General features: G+C 34.3%; 3 protein-coding genes across 5 annotated transcripts in view; all 3 read left to right on the top strand.

Moving 5' to 3' along the window:
* Nucleotides 1-1,485, top strand: part of LOC114712150 (probable LRR receptor-like serine/threonine-protein kinase At1g56140) — a 68,424-nt gene extending 66,939 nt beyond the window's left edge. For both annotated transcript variants that reach the window (XM_028896615.1, XM_028896614.1), the window contains 2 exons: nt 46-196; nt 749-1,485. In XM_028896615.1, coding sequence (XP_028752448.1) covers nt 46-196; nt 749-1,141 — 544 coding nt within the window. In that variant the 3' untranslated portion in view covers nt 1,142-1,485. The remainder of the gene's footprint in view (nt 1-45; nt 197-748) is intronic.
* Nucleotides 1,486-8,652: 7,167 nt separating this feature from the next.
* Nucleotides 8,653-11,309, top strand: LOC114712154 (metacaspase-5-like). 2 transcript variants are annotated; one of them, XM_028896618.1, is made up of 4 exons: nt 8,653-9,162; nt 10,007-10,468; nt 10,734-10,870; nt 11,025-11,309. In XM_028896618.1, the coding sequence occupies exons 1-4, from the start codon at nt 8,817-8,819 to the stop codon at nt 11,307-11,309; spliced, it is 1,230 nt and encodes a 409-aa protein (XP_028752451.1). In that variant the 5' UTR covers nt 8,653-8,816. The 2 variants fall into 2 exon arrangements, with proteins under 2 accessions (XP_028752451.1, XP_028752452.1); XM_028896619.1 differs by having other exon boundaries at nt 10,007-10,472; nt 10,741-10,870.
* Nucleotides 11,310-12,857: 1,548 nt separating this feature from the next.
* On the top strand, nt 12,858-14,173 carry LOC114712136 (probable LRR receptor-like serine/threonine-protein kinase At1g56140). Its single transcript, XM_028896607.1, has 3 exons — nt 12,858-13,042; nt 13,155-13,305; nt 13,755-14,173. Exons 1-3 carry the CDS (start codon nt 12,858-12,860, stop codon nt 14,145-14,147), a joined length of 729 nt encoding a protein of 242 aa, XP_028752440.1. The 3' UTR covers nt 14,148-14,173.
* Nucleotides 14,174-15,867: the final 1,694 nt, after the last annotated feature.

Genomic DNA, 15,867 nt, shown 5'->3' with positions numbered 1-15,867 from the left:
TTATGCTAATACTTGCCTATTTTTGTTTTGATGAACCGTAAATAGTGGATATCTTGCTCCGGAGTATGCCATGCGTGGGCACCTTACGGAGAAAGCAGATGTGTTTTCCTTTGGTGTTTTGGCCTTAGAGATGGTTAGTGGGAGGCCAAATTCTGATTCAAGCCTAGAAGGGGAGAAGATGTATCTTCTAGAATGGGTATGTAGTACCTCTCTATTTCCTTTGATGCATTCGGATTCTGAAAAGCATTTTCAGTTTTCATACTCTATCTAGAAACATTCCTGGACAACCTCTTGGAGCATGTCTAAATCTCTCCAATATGGATTGCGTGATATGGTATTAAGTAACACTTAACTCACACTGTTGGGGATTGTGAATAACTCCTTTTTGTATAGAGGAGTTCTTTTTTTCAATTAAAGAGGCAGGTATTAATGACTTGAGATTACAAACAAGATTAAATCCACAACCTCCCACTTACGAGGGAGTTTTCATGCCAATGTCTAGAAGAGTTTTGATGCGTTCTTATTGCTAAATTACCTTTCTTTCACTTCATCCCATATTCTTTAGCAGTGGCATAGAACTTAGAATTTTGTCCAATCTCCAGGCTCGTAGTGCTGACCAGTTATGACATCATTTGATTCTCAGCTTTCTATTTTTTAAAACAGCTTGAAAGAAAAGGCATTCTTCTTTTATGTTCCATTGATTTCTGGGCCTTGGCTTAACTAGTTTCAATTATTTTTGGGTTGACAGGCTTGGCAGCTGCATGAGAACAACTGTATACTTGGACTCGTGGATCCTAGACTATCTAAAGATTTCAACGAGGGAGAAGTAAAAATGATTGTAGGGATATCTCTTCTGTGCACTCAATCATCACCATCGTTGAGGCCAGCGATGTCCCGTGTCGTGGCAATGCTTTCCGGAGATATCGAAGTGAGCAGTGTAACTTCAAAACCTGGATACTTGACAGACTGGAAATTTGATGATGTGAGCAGCTTCATGACTAGCGTGGCCACAAAGGGATTAGCATCAGGTACAAGTCAATATAACTCATCCACAAGTACTAGCACATTCAGTGGTGCAGATCTATCACCTAAAGATGCTTCTAAAACCGTCCTTCGTCACATTCTTGATGAAGGTAGATGAGAATTGATTGATCGTGCACGTTTTTTTTCGTTTTTTTTTGTCCCAATTCCTATAAAGGGGATCCATAATAGAATGAGGTTGTGCTCTTAATCTGACTTCACTTTTCTTCTTCCTACCCTTTTTTTGCTTATATCATACCCCGTTTATTTGAATGTATCATCAAAGTGTTTAGCCTCTATTTTTGATTTCATCCCTCGTTAATGTGTAATTAGAAAGTTTTTCATTTATCATTCATCAATGTCAATGTACAATTTTTGAAAAATCATATTACTTGTAAGTTATGAAATATTGTTCATTTCTCAAGCTGTGTAATATAATATTAAAAAAAGGAAACAAATTGATTATTTGGTCTAGTTCTGATTTGGTTGTAACTCAATTCTTAAATTTTAAATCGATACAAATTATTTTCATTAATTTTAGTCATCCAAAACATTATATGTGAACCTCAAGATACAATCGTAGTCTGTAGAGACTAATATTTTAAGTAGTTAAAATTATAAGTATTGAGTTACTCTTCGGATCATTAATATATGATCTAATTATTGAGTTGATTTTGGTCCTAAATATAAGACATATTTTTCATATTTGTTAGTTTTTTCTAAATCATCCTTATGGATACTCCTTCAATCATAATCAAGTAGAAGAGGGAGGGAGAATATTAAAAAAGATAATTATGGTGTTTTAGGAAAAACATGTCATTTTTTGTAATTAATTAACTTATCTAACTTCTTTAATATAATCAAACTAATTAAACAAGTCTTATATTAAAGATCAGAGTTTTGTCTCAACTTAAGTAAATATGAGTTTTGTCTTGATATTATATTCAATTGTGATCTACGGCATACGAAATAAATATATGAGTAAAGTTTTGTCTCGACTTAAGTAAAACGTGCCTATAAGTGATTCTATATGTGATTTTAAATAGCGCCTATATTCCCATCCATACATAAAATGATAAATCTTGGTAATCTTTCAGTTATGCATTGACTAATTTTTTGGCCAGAGACCAAGTTTTTCTCATCGACTCAAATAAAACTTTAAAGTGTATGATTTTTGAAAGCAGGCACGGATTTTTTTTTTCAAAAAAAAAATTCTCTCACATATTTCTATTTTATTTATAACTGGTAAATTTTAACTAAGTAAACATATTTTTTTGTAGGATGCATGAAAATGAAATCCGCGATTTAAGATTTGTCAATAGTACCACTAAATGCTAACTTAACTAGCAAGGGGATGGTAACCATTAGTGGAGCCTGGAGATGTTTTGTTCATCCGCTATAGTGGCCATGGCATAAATATCATTACATGCATATATTTCACTACTTACGTAAAAAGAAAGCATCCTCTCTTCTGGAGAAGAAGGTATTCGAGACATCTTCTGCTGTACCTTTATGAGCCTGTTTGGTAAGGCTTTATGGGTTGAAAAGTAGCTTATTTTTGCTACAAGCCTGGTTGGAAAATTGCTTGGTGTTTGGTTGGGCTTAAATCCAAAATGAGCTTATCTATTTAAGCTTTCAAACATACGTTGTGGGAGAAGCTACATTTTCTGGCTTATTGGATCAGCGATTGTAGCTTATTACCATTGTGATGTGTCAGATGGCTTTATTTTTCTTTGACTTCGGCTATTCCCTCATTTCACCTCTTCATTTTTTTTCCGCCTCAAAGCTCTCCACAACCACGAATTGCCTCCCAACATCCTCCGTCGTGTCCTCGCCAGAACCACTGACACCTGGTCTCCGTGAGCTCCGTCGTGTCTCTGCCGTAAGGTCATCATGTCGGGTGTGGCATTTAGTGATCGAGAGCCTGCTCCTTCATCGCGACTTCAACCTTGTCCGAGCTACTGTCGGCGTCTCCAACCCAGGCCACCGCCGTCTACCAGTGCATGTGAGGTGTGCATCGAGATCTTAGCCTCCTAGTGGAAGAGAGTGTTCAATCTACCTCTAGCAAGCTTCGGGTAGTCCGATCTATGATAGGTTGGTCGATTCCTATTTTTGTGTTGGTTTTCAGTGAATATGGCAGTGATATGTGATTGATCCAAGCATGTGGAGTTGTGTGTGTGTTGATTTGTGTGTGAGCTGATAGAACATTTGGTTTTCATCCCCTGTTGTTGCTTGAAACTGCTGTCTTGCCTGCTGTCCGTCAAGGCCACACTACCGTGGTGTCCCTTTTTTTTTTTTTTTTTGCCTTCCCTTCTAGTTTAGTGCTCTGTTCCCTAAAATGGCCATTGTCCCTGCTATCGGTGAAGGCCACTCCTTTCGCCAGTGGAAGCAAGGAAATGTAGTAACCCAATTGACGGAAAATCATTCTCCTTCCTCCCGGAAATACTTCCTCTACAGCACCACCGTGTTGTCCTGTTTTTTTTTTCCTTCTGGTTCAGTGCTCTGTTTCGGTGAAATGGCAGTCGTCCCTAGTGTTGGTCAAGGCCACTCCCTTCGTCGTTGTCCCTACTGTCATTCAGTGCTTTGTTTCAGTGCTCTGTTTGTTGTTATGATTGATTATTTGATTGATTATTTGAGGTTGAATCATCTTCAGGATTCTATGTACTCCTTTTATAATGTTTATAGAAATTTAACAGAAAGAATTGCTGAGTTCTGTGCTATATGAATTTTGAAGCTTCAGGTTAATGTTGTTGTTCGAATCATAAGGAGTATTTGTGTTTTATAAAATAGTGATCTGTATTTAGTACAAAATAGCTGTTTTAATAAATCTTATTGATCATCTAGTATGGAAATGGCTATATTTATAACTTTTTTTTCCAAATTCATAATCATTTTAATTTAAGATTAATTTCTGTAAAGGCGTTAAAATTAAAATTCCTCATCTAACAAGAGAACAAGTGGTTGATGGCAGTGATATGCTCAAACTTATAATTTATTAGCAAATTTTTAATAAGAAAGTGATTGTTCCGGTGATTATTAAATTCAACAATCGTTGAAGACAAGTAAGCCTAAAATCAAATGTCTAGGTGGTAAATATGAGGTTGAAAGAACTATAGATGATGAATCCTTTAGAAGAACTATAGGTGAGGGAACATTTGCAATAGAATGAAATAGGAATTATGAAATTCAATGGGAGAGATAGACTTTATATAATTTAAATAGATAAAAAGAATTTTAACAATCATGATCAATGTAAATCATCAATTGATATTAATATAAATTTATCAATATCATATATAAAAAGAAAACTTAAGTTGATGTTGTATATTTACAGGTATCATTCAATCATTCCAAATTTTTCAGTCAACTTGTTTTCACTAAAAAAATCTCTTAAAAGCGTATTTAAATAACTCAAATTTTTATTTCAATTATTAAATTTATCAAACTCTTACTTAGGTCACATAATTTAAAAAGAGATTTTCAAATTGTATGAAATGACTTTAATGCTAGTTTCATTAGAAAATAAAACAAAATTTTAAATTAACACGTTTTTGTCTTGGGATTTCTTCTTAATTTTAAATTTGCTTCTGTTAGTCTTATCTCTATTATTTTCCACCTAGAAATCGACACCAATAAAGGAAAAGCGACTTGGGATCCCTACATGATGAAAATTCCAATAGATATTTGCGCCGAGCAAATAGTGCACAATGAACGCCAAGGAACATCATTTACAAGGCTCGGTTGAAGCAAAATTGAAAAGAATTTTCAGGAAAGGAGCAAGAAAATGTATGACAGGAAGCAACTTAAGAATAGATTTGACATTTTAAGAAAGGATTGGAAATTGTAGGAAAAACTTATGTCTGGGGAGACTGGCATTGGTTATGATGCAGTGACAAATAGGGTGTTGGCCTCCGATGAGTAGTGGCAACGAAAATTAATGGTAACTATTTGCGTTTGTTGAGTTTTAATTTTGAATATCAGTTAGTCATCGCTTACACTTGCCTAATTACGTTAATGTAGGTGGATCCCAATTGTAAGAAATTTAGACATTAGGGGTTGATGTTTGCATCAGATCTGATGAAAATATTCAAAGATGTTGTGGCTTCGGGAGAATATATGTACACACCATCAGCCTCACAGCCTCAGCCAGCATTTGCTCCACAGCCTGACACAGAAGAGGAGGGGATGTTTATAGAGTCGGGCTCGACCAACAGGAAGGGTTGAGGGACAGTGAGGATGAAAATTTCGGTGTTGACCCAACAACCAATGCAGGGGTCACAGATGACTTCGCCGGTTGCAACTTAAACAACCCCGCGAGTACTGGACCAAATGGCTCAGGAAGCTATGGAAAGAGGAAGAGGGGTGAGACGTCTAATGCAAAGACGAAGAAAAAAGTTGTTGCATCTATTAAAATTTCTGATAGCCTTAGTGTTATAGCAGCTGCTTCTGACAAGCGAGCAGCAACATTGGTTGAAGATCCCCAATTAGTTGACAAGGTTTTGGCACACCTAGCTAGCCTTGAGAAGCTTAATGATGACCCTCAACTATATTATGCATGTGCCAAGATACTTACACGGTTGAGGTGGGCTAGGCGAGCCTATTTGGGGTTTATGCATGATAGACACAAGTTGTTGGGGTGGTTGATACCAGCAGCACAAGACCCAGACACATGGAAGGGACTTGCAGATTAGGATTTAGTTTAGGACTTAGTTGTTTCACTGTTGTTATTGCATTTGTTAACTTGAACTGATTACTGTTTTAACCTGAACTGATATGGCCTGTTGTAGGAACTTTATTAATGACTGTAATATATTTACGCTAATTTTTACTTGTCATCTATGTGTGTTGGTTTTTCTGTTTGCAGTATGAAAATTATTTACACTTTGTTTATTTTAGTCTTTATAATGCTTACACTTTGTTGTCATCACAGTTACAGGGTTAATTCCAAAAATAGCTAATTAGAATGATGATTCACCATGGAATGAAGATACTTTGCGGAATTGGAATGATGATTCACGGTGGAATGAAGATGACCATTCAACACGGTTATTCATGATTAATGATGAATTAACACAATATGAAGCAGTAGGTGCATTGGTTGTGAAATGTATATGTTTAAACAACCCTGCAGAACTAGTGAACAGACAGGAAACTTATGGGTACAAGGTATTATGGAGAGGCATGATGATCGATGTCAAGAAATGTTTAGAGTGGATAAATATGTTTTCCACCTCTTATGTACTAAATGGGAGGAATATGGTTTACGAAAGTCTAAGTACTTAGGAATTAAAGAAATGGTCGTGATGTTTTTAAACACGGTTGCTCATGGACAACACAATAGGATGATCCAGGAACGATTTCAACATTCAGGGGAAACTGTAAGTAGGCACTTTCACAATATACTGCAAGCTTGCCTTAGCCTATCGAGTGAACTTATTCGACCCACATATCCTACATTTCGTGGAACTTAGAAAAATTGAGAACGATCCACGTTATTATCTATTTTTTAAGGACGCAATTAGAGCAATTGATGGCACTCATATACAGTGTGTTGTCCCCACTACAAAACGAGACAAATTTATTGGCAGAAAGGGAAATCCATCACAAAATGTCATGGCTGTATGTGATTGGGATATGTGTTTCACTTTTGTCTTGGCAGGATGGGAGGGATCTGCACATGATGCTCGTATATTTGACAGTGCTATTACAAATTCATCTCTTAATTTCCCTCATCCACGTCTAGGTATATGTTTATATGTTCCAATCACACATGTTTTTTTAATTATTTTATATTTTTATTCATTTCACAATCTCTCAAATTGTTTCATGAATCATTAGGGAAATATTACTTGGTTGATGCGGGATATCCAACACCAAATAGATATCTAGGTCCATACAGATCTGAGCGCTACCACCTTCTAGACTTCCGATGACAAGTAGGATTCCGAAATAGTAACGAAGCCTTCAATTATTATCATTTCAGTTTAAGATGCATAATAGAAAGAACATTCGGTGTTTGGAAGAATAGATTTCAAATCTTACGAAACATGTGTAGTTACGACTTCCAAACACAAGTATACGTGATTTGTGCAACAATGACCATTCATAACCTTATAAGGAGACATTCAAGCTCCGACTTCTTTTTTGAACAAGCTAAAAATGGTAATATAGTTGGCAAACATGATCAGGCTGAAACTAGTCAACAATCATCTTCAAATGTTATATCACAGTCTTCATTGTATATGAATCGCGTTCGTAATGCAATCAAAAACCAAATTATCCATAGCTTATCAATTAATTAATTATGTAATATTATTTCGTTTCACTTTGTCACAATATTGCAAATTGCAGTTCAAAACATTTTGATCCATTCAAATTATGTTTCGCTTTATATTTGCAATATTTTTTTCATTTCTCTGATGTTTTTAAATTTAATTCACTCAATCAATTTCATTTTTTCATATTAAATTAATTTAAATTTATTTTATTATGTCAATGCATTTTTTTATCATGTTTCACTTTATATTTAAAATATTTTTTATGATTTCTATAAAGTTTTCAATTTTAATTCACTCTATAAATTTCACTTCTTCATTATATTATCTCAATTCTTCTTCTTTTTTCATCTTTCACTTTATATTTAAAATATTTTTTATTATTTCTCTGAAATTTTAAAATTTGATTCACTTATTAAATTTGACTTCTTCATATTAAATTATTTTTATTTCATTGGATTATGTGAAATCATTTTTTTTATCATGTTTTATTATTTAGGGAAAACCATATTGGAGGTACCTATACTTTCTCTCAATTTTTAATTTGGTACCTATATGTTTTTTCCCTTTAATTAAACATTTAATTTTATCTTTTTAGCAACATTAGCTCTTATAACTTTGTTCTATTGATATTTTAGCCAATGAAAAAATAAGGATTAATGATGTTAATAGAGGAAAAATAAAGATTTAGTTAAGAACAAAAAACACATAGGTACCAAATTAAAAATTGAAAAAAAGTATAGGTACCTCCAATATGGTTTTCCTTATTATTTATTAAAACTCATACTCATTTTGGTCATTTTATAACCAAACTTATTTTTACTCAATCATAATTCAAACAACTTTTTACTGATCTCACTTTTACAAACTAGCTTTTTTGAATTCTAATCCAAACACAATTCAACTTATCCAATTTAGTTTTTACCCAACTTCATTTCTTTATAAACTACTTTTTTAATAAACTACTTTTCTAATCCCTGATTCGAATGGACCCAGTATTTTGCTTCAGCTTTAAGACCGTCCAAGTTGTCATTAAGCCTTCTCCTCTTCCACCCATACATCTGTTCCCCACATGCATTGCAACTTTCTAATATTATTATATATCATCACTTTAATTATATATATGTATAAATTATTCTGTATCGGTAAAATATAGAGATGTGTTGCATAATAAAATAATAAACATAAAATAGCTTTATACTGTGTATCATCAACAACCAGCAACAACTACACAGGTCTCATGATCTCACTCTCACCTCACTAAAGTAAAATTACAAAATACAATATATATTTCCATTAATATATTTTCTTTTTCTCTGTTTTTTGGCGGCCAACTTCCATTAATATATTTTCATTTCCATTACAATAAGAGGAATTTAACTAATTAATGACGTTTTGCTGTTAGGTATCGAATAAAACATACCAGAGGACCAGAGGTCAACGCACAGAAACAGAGGAGGCTAGAGAGAAACAGAGTTACGTAACGGGCGAGGAAGTACTTGATCGTGCTTTCTGTGTGGCATGGCGAAGAAAGCAATGTTGATCGGATGCAACTACCCAGGGACGAAGATCGAGCTGAGAGGCTGCGTCAACGATGTGAGGAGGATGAACAATTGCCTGATTGAGCGTTACGGATTCTCCGATAACGATATCACCGTCTTGATCGACACCGATCCCTCCTGCATCCAGCCAACCGGGAAGAACATACGATCGGCAATCAAGAAGATGGTACGGTCGGCGGAGCTAGGGGACGCTTTGTTCATACACTACAGCGGCCACGGCACGCGCCTCCCCGCCGAGACAGGGGAAGCCGATGACACCGGTTACGATGAGTGCATTGTTCCTTGCGATATGAATCTCATAATCGGTAACCTCACCTTTCCCTCCTTTTCCAATCATAATTTTCGGTGACAACTAAAAATAAACTATACAATGAACAATTTTGGCCAGGTCTCATCATCTTACTTAATATGATGATTTATATTGATGTTTTAAAATTATGGACATATACTCTTGGCAAAAAAAAAAAAGTACATATGCACATAATTTTCAATAATATTTATTAATGTAAATTAAACAATTAGATTATGAAGAAAAGATAAATAAAAAATAAAATAGCTACTTTTACATTTTAGATCAAAGATTTGAATTGATGCAATATATTTTCATTATTGTGCACAATATTGCATAACTATTTCTACCAGAAACAGGCATAAATATCATTACATTACATAAGTTTTGCCGCTTGCATATAAATAACAAAAGAAATATGTAAATGTATTCTATCTTATATGACCAATACAGCAACCGAGGTATTAAAAACGGAGAAAGAAAAAACAGGGGGGGAAAGGGCAGAGACAGAGCTACCCATTAGCTTTAAGACAGAAACAGAAGCATCAGAATTTCAGACGGAATCCTTAGATTTAATCATGTTAAGGGTGCAATGGCTTATTTCAAAGTAATCACCAGGAAAAAAAAGTCCCAATACTCGAGTCAGAATGGGGGGGGGGGGAATTGATTCTTATATTGAAAGAGTTATTTCTACTCACAGTAAAGTTACCTGCAGTTGGATTTAGAAATGCTTAAATCTAACCAATATGATATGGTGGTGAAAGGGAAGGGGGAAGAGTAATCACCAAAGAGAATCGGTTTGTGGCCAGCTTTACACAGATTCAAATGTCAAAATGCTAAATGAATGTTTGCATAAACAGATGATGATTTCAGAGAATTTGTGAAAGAAGTCCCAGAAGGTTGCAAAATCAAAATTGTAGCAGATTCATGCCACAGTGGTGGCCTCATAAGAGATGCGAAGGAGCAGATTGGAGACAGCACCAACACAAAGATACAAGAACAAGGCAATTATCACCAAGATTTAGGCTCTAGTTTTGGATTCAGAAGATTTCTTCTTCAAAGAATGGAGCAAGAAATTGAGTCTCGTGGAATCCACATCCCTTCTGCATTTCGTCACCGTAGAAGACGACATCATGAGGAAGAAGACAAGGAGGAGGAAGAAGAAGAAGATGAGATTGAAATGCTCAAGCAGAAAACCGGGAAAGATGATATAGATGTTGGGAAATTAAGACTCACCCTTTTCGATATCATTAAGGAAGACGCTAGCCCTAAAGTGAAGAAGTTCATCAAGTTTGTCTTCAACAAGCTCCAACACCATGGAGGTATGTAAAACAATAACCGAGAGAGAAAAGTTATTTGTTTTATCTCTTATGGGGTGATTTAGCATTGATTGGTTATCAAGTATCAATTTAGGTATTTAGTCCTCTAGTATTGGACAAAAATCAAGTACTTAAGTACAATTCCCAAGCATGTATTAAGTTTTTTCTAAAATAAAAATATGACTATTCAATTTCTGTATTGATTCAGCACCATATGTTTGAGAACTGTGATTTCCCCTTACCATTTCCATATTTTACTAATCAAGAGGTGAAAGTGAAAAACAAGAGGGTGGATTCTTGGAGATGGTAGGAAGTCTTGCCATAAAGTTTCTGAAACAAAAGCTGAATGAGAATGAAGAGTATGCAGAACCTGCCATGGAAACAAATGTAGCCAATAATCAAGAGGTAGTCTCAACACTCAATATCAACTTATCCATTTTTTGTCTTTAAATTAGACTGGATGTCAATCCTATCCATTAAATGTCTTTATATGAACTGTGCTATTTCCTATAGATTTATATTATGATCTGGACATGAGATGTTTTTGGTTATTTACAAGGTATATGCTGGAGCTGGAAAGGATAGGGTTGTAGGTGGGGGAATTCTGATAAGTGGGTGTCAGAGCGATCAAAAATCAGCGGATGCGAATCCTCCCGGGAATCCTGGAAAAGCCTATGGAGCTTTCAGCAACGCAATTCAGTTAATCATTCAGGAGACCGATGCTCAAGTCACTAATCAAGAACTGGTTTTGAAGGCTAGGAAGCTGCTCAAGAGTCAGGGTTTTACTCAGGAGCCTGGACTCCATTGCAGTGATCACCATCTTCATCGCACTTTTGTGTGCTAACTAAAGGATACCAAAAACGAAATCATAGTTCTAAACCGATTGAAACATATACAACCTCTTATTTTAAGTATAAGAACTAGTTGAAGATTCAATTTGATCCTTAATATAATAACACAATTTATTTTGTCTTTCATATTTATTTATTTTTTTCCCAAACTAGTCCCATTGTGATTGCCCATATGAAAAAGTTTTCATTTTGCTGCGTATAATTAACAAAAGTATTTTAGAAAAAATAACACAAATAACGCATATTTATTACAAATAACTAACTTAATTAATTTTATTAATATTTCACAAATTAGTTATTTAGCTCTTATAATAATGATTGATGGTAATATATTAACAATGAATTGTAAAGGTAGTATATAGTTGAAAGTATTGATTTGTTACAAGTATTCAATATGTGTCAGATACTCGAAGTTACTGTATTTAACGGATTGCAACACTGGCTTTGATTTGTAAATGCAAGTTTTCTTCCTTATGATAAACCTATTAATTATATCTTTATAATTATCAGTTTATAATTTGTCATTTTATTTACAGCATTATATAACATTTATAAGAAGAAATGTTGATCTCCAGATTACTTTTTGAGAAGAAAAATGCATAACAATTGACTTAATACGTTATGATTTCTGCATCCTCCTGGTAGCTTTATTTCTTATTTTAGACAATGAAAAAAGAAAAAGATGATGACACAAGTTTCATGGAAATTAACAAGAAAAGAAAATCTCACCAAAGGAACCTGAAGATTATGAAATCTTAAATCAGGATTGTTTCATATTTTAACAGGTTTTGACTAGACTTATAAATACTAACACATTTTTGTATAAATTTTTGATTTCAGATTTAATAATTTACAGTTTCCTTTCTGTGGGATTTTCTCAATTAACAAACTCAGAGAAGAAAAGAGAAAAAGAAATCATTGTAGGATATATCTTCGTCAATGGGCTCCTTTTAATTGCCCAACATAGAGAAGACATGGCAATATCAAAAATGGGCAGGTTATTTTCCATATTACGAGTAGCTCTTAAATCGGGTACATTATGATCTTGGCCTCATATGTGTTTGTGGTGAAGTTAATCTTCATTCTATTATGACTTGCTGCAATTTTCTTGTTTCAGAATGTCTAAAGGATAGCTGCCACTACCTTTTGGCTGGTCCAAGTGAGACAGATTGAGCTGTCTTGGTCTTAGTAGAATGATATTGCATGTGCTTTCACCTTTTAGCCAAAGATATTGCATATGCTTTCACTTTTTAGCCAAAATATCACCCTCATCTCATTTTATTTCTTGGCCTAACATCTCATTTTGTTTCCAAAAATGAGTGAATTAGCAATTGATTGGCTAATTTAGTTTTCAGTACTCTGAGATCAACAAATGTGCAGGTTAAGAAATTTGTACTCATTAACTTTAGAATTCTTTATGCTAGATTGGCACGACCACTAAAGAAGCAAATTGTTAGTTTACTCTTTGGAAATGCTACCGTGAACTGAAACTCTAACTTTGTTGTTTAACTCTCAACTGGCCCACATGCTATGATATCTGCATGGGTGTAGCTAGAGGTTCAGCTTACCTTCATGAAGAGTCTTGCCTCCATATTATACACGGTGATGTAAAAGCTAGTAATATTCTACTTGATCATGAGGTTACCCCTAAAATATCTAATTTTGGTTTGGCCAAATTATATGACTATAAAAAGACCCATATAAGCACTTGTGTGGCTGGGACAATGTAAGTCATCAAGACTTGAATTCCTTGTTCTTTTAGGTTGGATAAATTGTATGCATGTTTTATTTGTTTATGCTAACACTTGAATATTTTTGTTTTGATAAACTCTTAATAGTGGATATCTTGCTCCTGAGTATGCTATGCGTGGGCACCTTACAGAGAAAGCATATGTGTTTTCCTTTGGCGTTTTGGCCCTAGAGATAGTTAGTGGGAGGCCAAATTCTGATTCAAGCCTGGAAGGGGAGAAGATATATCTCCTTGAATGGGTATGTGCTACCTCTCTGTTTCCTCTTAGTATTAGGATCCATTCAGTTTCTGGAAACATTTTCAGTTGTCATACTCTATTGTGAAACATTCCTAAACAACTAAGTGGAACATGTCTAAATGCATCCAATATCAATTGAATAATACTTAAATCACTTGATGGGGATTGTGAATTGCTCCCTTTATTCTGTATAAGTTCTTATGTGTTCTCATCGTCAAATTACCCTTCCTTTACTTCATTCCATATTCTTTAGCAGTGACACTTAACATAGAGAATCTTGTCCAATCTCCAGCTCAAAGTGTTGACGAGTAAGGACATCATTTGATTCTCATCTTTCCATTTTTTGAAAACTCTATCCTTAACAGCTTAAAGGAAAAAGCATTCTATTTGTCTGTTCCAATGGTTTATGGGCCTTGGCTTAAGTAGTTTTAGTTATTTCTAGGTTGATAGACTTGGCAGCTGCATGAGAACAACTGTATAATTGGACTGGTGGATCCTAGACTATCAAAAGATTTCAATGAGGAAGAAGTAAAAAGGAATGTTGGTATATCTCTTCTGTGCACTCAAGCATCACCATCGCTAAGGCTGGCGATGTCCTGTGTCAAGGCAACGCTGTCTAGAGATATCGAAGTGAGCACTGTAACTGCAAAGCCTGGATACTTGACAGACTGGAAATTTGATGATGTGAGCAACTTCATGACTGGCAGGGCCACAAAGGGATCAACATCAGGTACAAGTCAATATAACTCATCCCCAACTAGCAGCACAGTTAGTGGTCCAACCAAATCACCTGGAGATGCTTCTAAGCCCATCCTTCATCGCATTTTTGGCAAAGGTAGATGAGAATTGATTGATCATGCGTGTTCTCATTTTGATTCCTAATTCCTATGAACAATATCCACAAGAGATGAAGAGAATGAGGTTGTGCTCCTACATTCTGTCTTCAATCTTCTTTTTGGATAAAAGTGTATCGGGTAGTACCATGATATTACTTGCCAGGAGCATCCTGATCTTTTTTTTTTTTCCTCTTATTGCATCAAACATCCTAATCTTTTTCTTTTTTATTGCATCAAGCTCCATAATCTTATATTTAGTACATCCAGCACTGTGAAAATTAGGGTGCTAGATGTAACTGAAAAAACCACATCAAGATACTAGATGCATTGAGAAAATAAGATTAGAATACTGAAAATACACCTGAAAAATAAAATGAAGGTGCACCATTACCCCTTTTCTCCTTCCTTTTATTATTTATATCATACCCTCTACTTTGGAATGTATCGTCAGAATGTTTAGTCTCTTTATTTGTGACTTCATCCCTCATTTGTGGGTAAATAAAAAAATTTCACTGATTAATATCGATATAAAGTTTTTGACAAATACTATTTGTAAGCTATAAAATATTATTCATTTCTCAGGCTTTGTAATATTATATAAAAAAGGAAAAATTTATTATTTGATCCTTATACTTGTGATGTAATAGTGACTTAGTCTTTGAACTTTAGATCATATCATTGCATCTAGTTTAGTAATTTAAAAGAGTTTCCGAACTCTATGAAATAATTTTATTTTTTTTAAATGTAGGAACCAACATTTTATTATGTAATAATAACGTGAAAACTCTGCAATATATATGCTTTTATCCGGAAAATTTTTTATCATTATTTAATGTAAACTGCATTATATAACAATTTTATTCATTGTTAATTAACAATCACTTAAATTTTGAAATGTCTTGAGTGGATAAAATGTCATTTTATCAGAATAAAAAAAATATCACGCAAAACTACCAGGGAAAAAAGGGCAGCAATAGAATTTGAGATGGGTTGTGAATTCAACCAAAGGGCAATTCTCTTGAACAAATTTGAGATTTATGCTATATTTGGTTCAATAAAAGGGGAGAGAGATTTTTATGGGAGACATTTTAGCATTTTGTGAGAAGTGTCAATATCTCTCTTGACATTGCAATGACATTTTACGATTTCATAGCAAGTGTGAATATCTCTCTTTGGAGACACTTAATTTGGCTTAATAGAGAGGAAGAGAGGATCTTTTAGTTGGTTTAATCAAAGGGGAAGGGAGGTGGAAGATATTAAGGATTATTTGAGAATTTAACTTTATTAGAAGGATAATATTAAAAATAGTTAACTAGAAATCTATTCTCTGAAGGCCTCCATTTTTGAAGGAGAGGGAGGGAAGTGGAGTCATCAAAAAATATTCAACAAAAGAAATGGGATGAACTTTTATTAATTTTATCAGCTAAAAGTTTAAAGTTGGATTACAAAATAGTTTATTAAATGTAAATATCCTAATGTGACTGTGGGATTGATTAAAGAAGCAGAATTTTTCATGGGTATTAGTTACAAAACAGTAATAATCCTGTACATCAAGGAATCCTTTTTCAGCAGGAAATTAGAGAACCCAGATGCCTATTATATCTTTGACTCCGATCATTATTTGATGGTAACTATCTTTTTATTATATCAAGTCAAGCACATCAAGGAGTCTGCTGCAATGGCCAATCAGCGTTTTGATTTTCAATGAGCTTAAAGCCTAATAGAAA

The sequence above is a fragment of the Neltuma alba genome, unplaced genomic scaffold (genome assembly GCF_004799145.2).
Source record: "Neltuma alba isolate B1F8T4 unplaced genomic scaffold, ASM479914v2 tig00011337_pilon, whole genome shotgun sequence".
NCBI classification, from domain to species: Eukaryota; Viridiplantae; Streptophyta; class Magnoliopsida; order Fabales; family Fabaceae; genus Neltuma; species Neltuma alba.
Note: the sequence above shows the minus strand (reverse complement) of the source record. Positions and strands in the feature narration are given on the sequence as shown.

What these genes read in the sequence shown, in the direction of transcription:
- LOC114712136 (XM_028896607.1), top strand. Translation starts at nt 12,858, where the DNA reads ATGGGTGTAGCTAGAGGTTCAGCTTACCTTCATGAAGAGTCTTGCCTC. An exon ending in ACTTGTGTGGCTGGGACAAT is followed by an intron (nt 13,043 to 13,154) that starts GTAAGTCATCAA and finishes AACTCTTAATAG; the next exon opens with TGGATATCTTGCTCCTGAGT. An exon ending in AGATATATCTCCTTGAATGG is followed by an intron (nt 13,306 to 13,754) that starts GTATGTGCTACC and finishes CTAGGTTGATAG; the next exon opens with ACTTGGCAGCTGCATGAGAA.
- LOC114712154 (XM_028896618.1), top strand. Translation starts at nt 8,817, where the DNA reads ATGGCGAAGAAAGCAATGTTGATCGGATGCAACTACCCAGGGACGAAG. An exon ending in CAAGCTCCAACACCATGGAG is followed by an intron (nt 10,469 to 10,733) that starts GTATGTAAAACA and finishes ACTAATCAAGAG; the next exon opens with GTGAAAGTGAAAAACAAGAG. An exon ending in ATGTAGCCAATAATCAAGAG is followed by an intron (nt 10,871 to 11,024) that starts GTAGTCTCAACA and finishes GTTATTTACAAG; the next exon opens with GTATATGCTGGAGCTGGAAA.